Source organism: Elephantulus edwardii, unplaced genomic scaffold (assembly GCF_000299155.1).
Source record: "Elephantulus edwardii isolate Elephantulus edwardi_28Jun2011 unplaced genomic scaffold, EleEdw1.0 scaffold00019, whole genome shotgun sequence".
NCBI lineage: Eukaryota > Metazoa > Chordata > Mammalia > Macroscelidea > Macroscelididae > Elephantulus > Elephantulus edwardii.
The window spans coordinates 2,157,164-2,167,058 of NW_006399769.1; the positions used below are offsets into that span (position 1 = coordinate 2,157,164).

The following is a 9,895-nucleotide window of genomic DNA, read 5'->3' on the forward strand; positions in this document are numbered from 1 at the left end:
GCTATTCAGTACTCTTCTACAACACCACAGCTTAAAGGCATCAGTTCTTCTGTCATCCTTATTCCTTATCCAGCTCTCAGATGCATGGTAAGTGACTGAAAGACCATGTCCTGAATCAGGCACATTTTATCTTCAGACTGACATGATTGCTATTTACTATTTTGAAGAATCTCAGACAGCAGACTTGCCTAGTACAATACATTGTTTTTGTTTTTGTTTTTGTTTTGACAACTGTGAAATAATATGTTTATTTTGATACTACTTTTAATTGTACAATCAATCCATAACAAATTACCAAACTAATTTTACATAATGCTTTAGGACTGGGGTTTTTCAGCCGGTTCAAATATAGGATCTTCAAATTTGAAGGTAGGGAAGGTATTCATGTCTGCTTTACCATACATTTGCTTAAGCTTAAAAAGCTCCTTCTCCAAATCTTGTTGATATTCTGGGCCAACATCAACAGGTCCTCCAGATGCCTGTCGTTTAGATTTGTATTCTCTAATCTTGTCCACAAAAAGTTTCTGTATAGGATCAAGTTCTTTATTAAATGCCACTGCTGTAACACCAATGTTCCTCTTGAAATGGACTGAGACCGCTGACTGAATGAGAGAGGAAAATCTGAAGAGCCTCTGGAGAATCATGGTGACTTTATTACTTGCTCTTCAGTCCTGAGCTGCCAGAAAGCCGCTGCCATACAATACATTGTTGATCGAAGCAAAATGAAATCAATGAATCTTTAATCTTTTCTACATCTATCATGATATTGCCTATTGCCTCAGTGATGAAGACTTGTTTACTTGATGTTGAGATGTAATCCTTATTGAAAGCTGTAATCTTTGATCATCAGCAGCAAGCATTTCAAGTCCTCCTCACTTTCAGCAAGCAAGGTTGTATCATCTTCATAATACTGGTTGTTGATGAATCTGTTTTCAATTCTGATGCCATATTCCCCTTCATAGAGACTAGTTTCATGAATTACTTACTCAGCATATAGATTAAATAGACATGGAGAGAGAATACATCCCTGATGGACACCCGTGCCCTTTTCTTTAGCTCCATTTGGACAGCAGCTTCTTGGTCTAGATAGAGATTTAGTAAGAGCACAATTAAGTCCTCTAGGATTCCCATTCTTCTCAATGTTAGCCATAGTTTGTTATTATCTACACAGTCAAATGCCTTTGCATGTCAATTAAACGCAGGTAGACATTCTTCTGGTATTTTTTACTTTTAATCTGCATCCATCCAACATCATAAATGATATCCCTGGTGTCATGGCCTCTTCTAAACTCAGTTTGAACTTTTAGCAGTTCTTTGTCAATGTACTGTTCTAGCCATTTTTGAGTGCTCGTCAGCAATATTTTGCTTTCATGTGGTATGAATTATATTATCTAATAATTTCCACATTCTGCTGGATCACCTTTCTTAAAAATGGGAACAAATGTGGATCTCTTCCGGTAAGTCAACCAGACAGTTGTTCTCCAAATTTCCTAGCATTGTCTTGTGAGCATGATTAGGGTTGCATTATCTAGGGTTAGCTGAAACATTTTAGTTGGTACCCCATCAATTCCTGGGACCTTACTTTTTGTCAACACCTTCAACACAGATTGAACCTCTTCTTTTATTAACATTGGCTCTTATTCATATGGTAATTCCTGAAATTTTGCTGAAAGTTAAGAGGACGTGAAACATTTACTGAAAAAGATCAAAGATTTCAATATGGATTACATCTCAAAAAAAACAAAACTGAAATCCTCACCACTAGGTCAAGTAGGCAACAACATGATAGATGGATAAAGAATTTAAATTGTCAATAGTTTTATCTTGCTTAGATCCACAATCAACACACTTGGTACCAATCATAATAAATCAAAAGACAAGTTGCATTGATAAAATCTGCTGTCAGGGACCTCTCCAAAGTGCTAAAGAGCAATGATGTCAGTTTAAAAACTAAGGTGTGCCTTATCCAAGCCATAGTCTTTTAAATTATTTGCTATATATCTGAAAATTGGACAATGAATTAGGGTTACAGAAGAAGAATTGATGTATTTGAATTGTGGTGCTCTGGGAGAGTACTGAATATTCTATGAACTGCAACAGAACAAATACATCTTGGAGAAAATGCAACCAAAGTGCTTTTGAAAGCAAAGATAGTGAAGCTTCATCTCAAATACTTTGGGTATGTTGTTAGGAGGGACCAGGCTTTGAAGAAGAACATCATTCTTGGACTGTTGATGTAGGAGAGGAAGATTCTCAGCAAGATGAATTTACATGGTGACTATCACAATGGACTCGAGAATATCAGAGATGATGGGGAGGAACAAGGTAGCGCAAGGTTCAGATTATCTGTTCATATCTGTAGCTATGATGTCAGTCTGGAGACTAAGGTGTGCCTGATCCAGGCCATAGTCTTTGCCATTACTTGCTATGCATCAGAAAGTTGGACAATGACTACGGATGATAGAAGGAGAATTTATGCCTTTGAGCTGTGGTGCTGGAGAAGAGTATTGAATATGAGCATGGACTGTTAGGAGAACAAACAGACTTGTCCTAAAGAGGATGAGACGAAGCTGCTGCTTGGAGGCAAGAATTCTGAAGCTTCGTCTGACATATTTTGGACATGTTGCAAGCCAGGAACAGTCCTTGGAGAGGGACGTCATGCTTGGGAGGGTAAAGGGACAGAACAAGAGAGGAAGGCCCTCAGTGAGATGGATTGATTCAGTGACTGGGGTAATGGAGGTAGGAGTGTCAGAGACAATAAGATTGGCACAGGATCAAGCAGGGTTTAGGGCTGTTGTACGTAGGGTCCCTATGAGTCACAGGCAACACGATGGCACATAACAACAACAACTGTTGCTATGAGACATAGTCTCTATAGCACATAAGGACAACAACAGGTTAAGGGCATGATGAAGAGCTCATGTTCATTTGGCACTTTTAAGAGGGAGAGATGGAGTTATCTTAGAAAAGGAGATATGCAGTTCTGTAGTTGCATATATCTGGCTTTCAAAATGGCCTCTCTCCTGCTAGCTGATTCAGCATTGCATGTAAAGGTGAATCCAAAATGGGAATGAAGGAGCCTATGATTCATAGCAAACCTAAGAATAACTCAATTAAAGTTCAAAACTATTAAAGCTCAAAACAACTGCGATATCATCTCACCCCGGTAACAACAGCAAAATTCAATAAAGCAGCAAAAACAAATGCTGGCAAGGTTGTGGAGAAACTGGAACCCTTATTCACTGTTGGTTGGGAGTGTGAAATTGTGCAACCACTGCGGAAGGCAGTGTGGTGCTTTCTAAAAAACTTGGACCTAATAATTTGACCTAGTAATTCCACTACTGAGAATATACCCTGAAGAAATCAGAACTGCCACCCAAACAGATATATGCACACCCATGTTTATTGCTGCTTTGTTCACAATAGCAAAGAGATGGGAATAACCCAAATGCCCATCAACAAACAAATGGATAGAGAAGCTGTGGTATATCCACACAATGGAATACTATGCAACACTGAAAAACAAGGAACTAATGAAACATTATACAAAATGGGTGACCCCGGAGGACATTATGCTGAATGAAATATCTCAGTCACAAAAGGACAAATACTGCATAATGTCATTGCTATAAAACAGGACTGATATGGAGGTTGGGAGAAAACTAAGAAAAGAGGGGATACATAATGTACATTGCATTGAAACAGATGAGGAATAGAACTGCTTAAAAGGAATATATGATTGGGTACTGTTTTCATGACATAGTCCAGAATAACAGCTGCATAGTAAAGTGGACTTGGGTTGGGGTAGGGGATTGTACAACAATGAAATAATTTTATTTTTTTTTCAAAGAGAAAAGTGAACTGTGGGTAGAGGTGGGCAGGCAGTAAAATGTGCAACAATGAATGAATGGAAATCCAAGTTCTCTAGAAACTTTCATTAAAATCTCAATTTAAAAAATAATAAAACTATTAAAGGTTTCTTTTTATTCAGTGAAATGATACTTTTTGATAAAAAGTCAGGTATTACTATTCTGTTATTGAAAATTACTCTCAGCTTTAGATTTCGGGATGGGGAGGTGACCATCAGCAAAAGACTAACTTAATGAGGGACTCTGGTGGTTTAGTGGGTAAGGAGCTGTATTGCCAATCCAAAGGTTATTGTTGTTGTTATGTGCCGTCGAGTCATTTGTGACTCATAGCAACCCTAGGAACAACAGCCCTAAACCCTGCTCTATCCTGTGCCAATATCATTGCCTCTGACACACCCATCCTGATTATCCCAGTCACTGAATCAATCCACCTCATAGAGGGTCTTCCCCTCCTGCGCTGTCCTTCTACTCTACCCAGCATGATGTCCCTCTCTAAAGACCTGTCTCTCCTTACAACATGTCCAAAGTATGTCAGACGAAGCCCCAGAATCCTTGCCTCCAAGGAGCAGCGTGGTTTAACCCTCTCCAGGATGAATCTGTTTGTTTTCTTGTCAGTCCATGGTACATTCAATACTCTTCTCCAGGTACAAGGTTCAAATCCACCAGCTAAGCTACAACTTCTTCCTATGTGATTTACTATTTTACTGCCTCTGCTATCTCTCTGGTGGTTCAAGTATTAGTTAGCTGCAACTCTACATAACAACAAGAAGGTTTTTCTCAAAATTGTCCTAAACTAAGAGGATAAATGTATTGCACTTTTTGTACTGAGAAAGCCTGCAGTAATGGACCTCTCCAAATTATTGAGGAGTAATGATGTCAGTTTGAGGACAGAGGTGCACCCAATTCAGGCCATGGTCTTTTCAGTCACTTCTTATGCATCTGAGAGCTAGACAATGAATAAGGATGACAGACAAATAATTGATGCCTTTGAACTGTGCTGTTGGAAAAGAGTGTTGAAGATCCCATGGACAGCCAAAAGAACACATAAAACAGATATGTCATAGAGAAGATACAGCCAGAGTGCTCCCTGCAGGGAATGGTGAAGCCTCATCTCACATACTTTGAAAATGTTGCTAAGAAAGGTGGAGGGAGGAAGACCCTCAACCAGGTGGGTTGAAATGGTGACTGAGGAAAAGGGCTTGAGTGTGTCAGAGATTGTGAAGAAGGCACAGGATAGGACAGTGTTCAGATCAGTTGTTCAGAGTCACTATGACTCATACTCATATGACAGCACCTAACAACAAGAGGATAAAGCCAGATAAGGAAGTTTCTTTCAACTATCTTTCCAGACTAAACAGAACATTCTAGTGTCCTAGTGAGTAAAAAGAGTTGCACTGTCAACCCCAAAACAGGTGAATCAAATCCGTCAGCTATTCTACAGAAGGAAGATGGACACTCTTTCCATGCGATTAACTGTCTCTGAAAACCCGCTGGAGAGTCATCTATGAGTCAGTTCCAACTCAACAGCAATCAGTGAGTACGTGAGTCTCTCTTTTAATATATTTTAAAGAAACATTCGTTTTCTAACATTTTCTTGCTTCTTGCATATTTATAAGCCTTGAAACTGCGTGCACGCGTGCACACACACACACACACACACACACACACAAATACACACCACTGGAGAAAAGAAGCAAGAGCTTGTGAAAAGTGTAATAACAGTCAAGAGCACTTGTCTCCAGGCTGACTCTGGTCACAATTTTCCCATGTCTAAAATGGACTGTTGTTAGACTATGATTCACAGAGACCCTGTGAGCAACAAATGGGAACTTTGCCCTATCCTGTGCTGTCTACCATGCAAACACTCCATCATGCTTGACTCCATTGTTATACTAGTGTCAGTATATCTCACTGAGAATCGTCCTCTTTTTGCTGACCTTTTGCTCTACCTTTCTGAAGATGATGTCTTTTTCCAAGGACTGACCTAACAATATGCCCAAAATATGTGAGACATAGATCACTGTCCTTGCCGCTAAGGAGCACCTGGGTTATACTTCTTGATGTTGACTGGGACAAAATGGATATGTTAGTATAAATGGGACTGAGGTCTCTTCCAGATCAGACACTCTGAGATTCAGGATGGAGGCTAGACTCTGGCCTAGATTTTGTATCTAACTCCATAGTCAGAGCCTAGAATTGATTTATCTTTCTAGTGCAGATTGACCAGGTATACTAGATGAAGATGTCACCTTTGAATTACTACTTGATAAGAGCAATGATGTCAGGCTGGAGACTAAGGTGCGCCTGATCCGGGCTATAGTCTTCGTAGTTATGTGCTATGCATCAGAGAGTTGGACAGTGAATAGGGCTGATAGAAAGAGGATTGATGCCTTTGAGCTGTGGTGCTGGAGAAGAGTGTTGAATATACCATGGACTGCTAGGAGAACAAATAGATTTGTCCTGGAGAGGGTGAAGCCAGAGTGTTCCCTGGAGTCAAGGATTCTGAAGCTTCGTCTGACATATTTTGGGCATGTTGCAAGGAGGGACTGGTCCTTGGAAAGGGACATCATGTTTGGCAGAGTGGAGGGGAAGTGAAGGAGAGGAAGACCTTTGGTGAGATGGATCGATTCTGTGACTGGAGCGATGGGAATAAGTGCGTTTGAGATGGCTAGGTTGGCACAGGATAGAACAGCATTTAGAGCTCTTGTACATAGGGTGGCTATGAGTCGCAAGCGACTCGATGGCACATAACAACAACAACAACAAGATAATGTAGGGAATGAATGTTATCAATCCATAGCTGACCCTCCAGTGAGTTTACAGAGGCAGTTGCATGGGAGCAGCTGGTTACCTCGAACCCTGGGCTTTTGGGATTGCAGTACAGCTTCTTGCCACTAGGCCACCAGAGCTCCTTAGATGTCATCACTGAAACAGAAATTTTCATCTCCATATTTTCAGCAGATCATGCAGACCTGACCCCTCCTCCCATTCTCAGTTACTCCCTCTGTAAAACAGCTTGGGCAATCAGATCTTGGAGAAACTTTGATTTCTTTATCTAAAAGGTACAAAGATAACATCGCTTACATGGCAAAGGTAGTTACCAGAAATTGCCTTTCCCCCCCATCCTTGCAATGATTTTGTGCTTTCTTCATGGTTGAGGTTCTTGATATTATCTTCCAAATCATCTGGTCTTTGGTTATTAGTGTTCAGTGCAGTGCATCAAACTATTCTTAAGAATTGTTTTACATGTAGATTGGATAAACTCAAGGTCATATTTTAGTTCTCATAGAATTGTTTTAATTTATTTTAATTTGAACTTGTATATGAGTTCATGGTCTGTCCCACAGTCAGCTCCTGGCCTTATTTTGACTGCTGATATTGAACTTCTCCACTGTCTTTTTTCACAGATATAGTCAATATGATTTCCGAATATTTCTTCGGGTGAGATCTGTAGAGTCACCATACATGGGGTGTGTGTGTTGGGGGGGGGAGTGGTTGGGGTTTTTTTTTAAAGTATTTACAATTAATAAATCATTAATTATTCAGAATCCTATCACCCAATATATAGCCTCATTTCTTCTATAAAGGCTTTAATTTCCAGTGTCAGTCCTTCTTTGTTTCCAGCTTTTGCTTTCCAGTCACTGTTGAGATTCCAAAACAAAGGGAAGAGATGTTGACATAAAAGAGCTGACGAGAAGATCTCAAACGGAAGCATGAGAAGACAAAGTATTATAAAGAAATGTGCAAAGAGCTAGAATCATAGAATAAAAAGGGAATGCTGAAGATCATCCAAAAAAATGTCTGACGTGAACAGCTCTGGTGGCCTAGTGGCAAGAAGCTACACTGCAATCCCAAAGGCACAGGGTTTTAATCCATCAGCTGTTCCATGGGAAGATGGGCAATCTCCTCCTGTGTGATTAACTGACTCTGAAAACCTTCTGGAGGGGTCTCTACAGCTCAACAGCAACAGTGACACCTAACAACAACAGCGCCAGATGTGACTACACAAAAATGGCTGAAGCATTGCATTAACAGGGAACTGCCAGAAGTTTAAGCTAGTTTTAGAAAAGGTCATGGAACCATCATGTTTGTGAGTGACATGTAGAGTATGTCATGATGATTACATCATGCTTATGTCGGATGGATCTCGATTAAAAACAGAGAATACTAGAAGAAGAAGGTTTTCCATGTCTTATTGACATACAAAGCATTTGACTGTGTGAATCATAACATACTACGGCTAACATTAAGAAGCATGGAAATTCTAAAACACTTAATTGTGCTCATACTAAGTCTATACCTAGACCAAGAGCTGTTGTCCAAGCTGAACAAAGGAACACAGTATGGTTTTAAATCAGGAAGGGAGTGCGTCAAGGTTGTATTCTATCTCTATACCTATTCAATCTGTGTGGTGAGCAAATAATTCATGAAACTAGATTCGATGAAGAATGTGGCATCAGGATTAGAAGAAAACTCACCAACAACCTAAGTTATGCAGATGACATAACCTTGCTTGCTGAAAATGAAGAGGACAAGAGGACCTGAAATGCTTGCTGAAAAAGTTCAATATAGACTATATCTCAACATCAAGTAAACAAAGGTCCTCCACTGGATCAATAGGCAACATAATGATAGATAGAGAAAGGATTAAAACAGTCAATTATTTCATCTTGGATCCACAATCAACTCTGTCAATCAGCAGTCAAGAGATTAGGAGTTGTGTTGCTTTGGGTAAATCTGCTGTCAAGGACTTCTCCAAATAATTGATGAGCAGTGACGTCAGTGTGAAGACTAAGATGTGTCTGATGTAGGCTATGGTCTTTTCAATCACTTCCTATGAATCTGAGAGCTGGACAATGCATAAGTATGACAGAACATTTGATGCCTTTGAGCTGAGGTGTTGGAGAAGAGTAGTGAATATCTCATGAACTGCCAAAAGAATATATTGATATATCTTGGACAAAGTGCAGCCAGAGTGCTCCTTGGAGGCAAAGATGATGACACTTTGTCTCTAACTTTGGGTATTTTGCTAGGAGAGGCTAATAGTTAGAGAGGGACATCATGCTTGGAAAAGTGGAGGCATGGCCAATGATAGAAAGGCCCTCAACCAGATGGGTTGAGATGGTAACTACCACAATTTGCTCATGTGTATCAGAGATGATTAGGATGGCACACGACAAGACAAAAATAAGGTCTGTTATTCATATGAGTCATATTCAAAATGACAAATTATTATTAACACATCAAAAAGTTGGTAAGAATCTTCCATTCATTTTTTGCTTTAGTGGTTGGTGCATATATTTAAATAACAGTTGTATTAGCAGGTCTTCTGTGTATGAATAGTATCCTATCACTCACAGCATTGTACTTCAGGGCAGATCTTGGAATGATCTTTTTGACAATGAATGTGGCACCATTCCTCTTCAATTTGTCATAGATTATATGACTGACTCAAAATGTCCAATACAAGCAAACCTCAGCTTGCTAAAGCCCAAGATGTCGGTCTTTATCAGTTCGATTTCCTTTTTTATAATTTTCAATTTTCTCAGATTTGTACTTCATATCAGTTACTAATGGATGTTTGCAGTTGTTTCTCTTCATTTTGAGTCTTGCCACATCAACAAATGAAGACCTTTCATTAAGTAAAAGCCTCATCTCTCACCACTCATCTGTTAGTTTGGTGTACGGGGGTGGCTTGTATGTTGCTATGATACTAGAAGCTATGGAACTTACATATCAAATACCAGGGTCGTCCAGGGTGGGCAGGTTCCTGTGGAGCTTACAGACAAAGGCAAACTAAGAAACAGGACTGGCCATCCATTTCTGAAATAGCAGACCAAATGTCCTAAAATTAATGGAAAACCATTCTTAGAGAGTTGGAGAGTGAGCCCTTCCAGTAGGAAGGTAGTCAAAATGAGACTGAGGAAGAGCCACCCACTCCTAGAAGGATGTACCTTAATGATGTGGGTGGAGTAAAATGTTCATCAAACCAAGGACCTCCAAGCTACTCATTGTTGTTAGTTGCC

The 9,895-nt window shown here is 39.8% G+C and overlaps 1 protein-coding gene across 1 annotated transcript; it reads right to left on the bottom strand.

Annotated features, from left to right (window-relative positions):
• Positions 1 to 222: 222 nt before the first annotated feature.
• On the bottom strand, positions 223 to 678 carry LOC102845370 (ATP synthase-coupling factor 6, mitochondrial-like). Its single transcript, XM_006882302.1, has one exon. The coding sequence runs from the start codon at positions 642 to 644 to the stop codon at positions 318 to 320; it is 327 nt and encodes a 108-aa protein (XP_006882364.1). The 5' UTR covers positions 645 to 678; the 3' UTR covers positions 223 to 317.
• Positions 679 to 9,895: the final 9,217 nt, after the last annotated feature.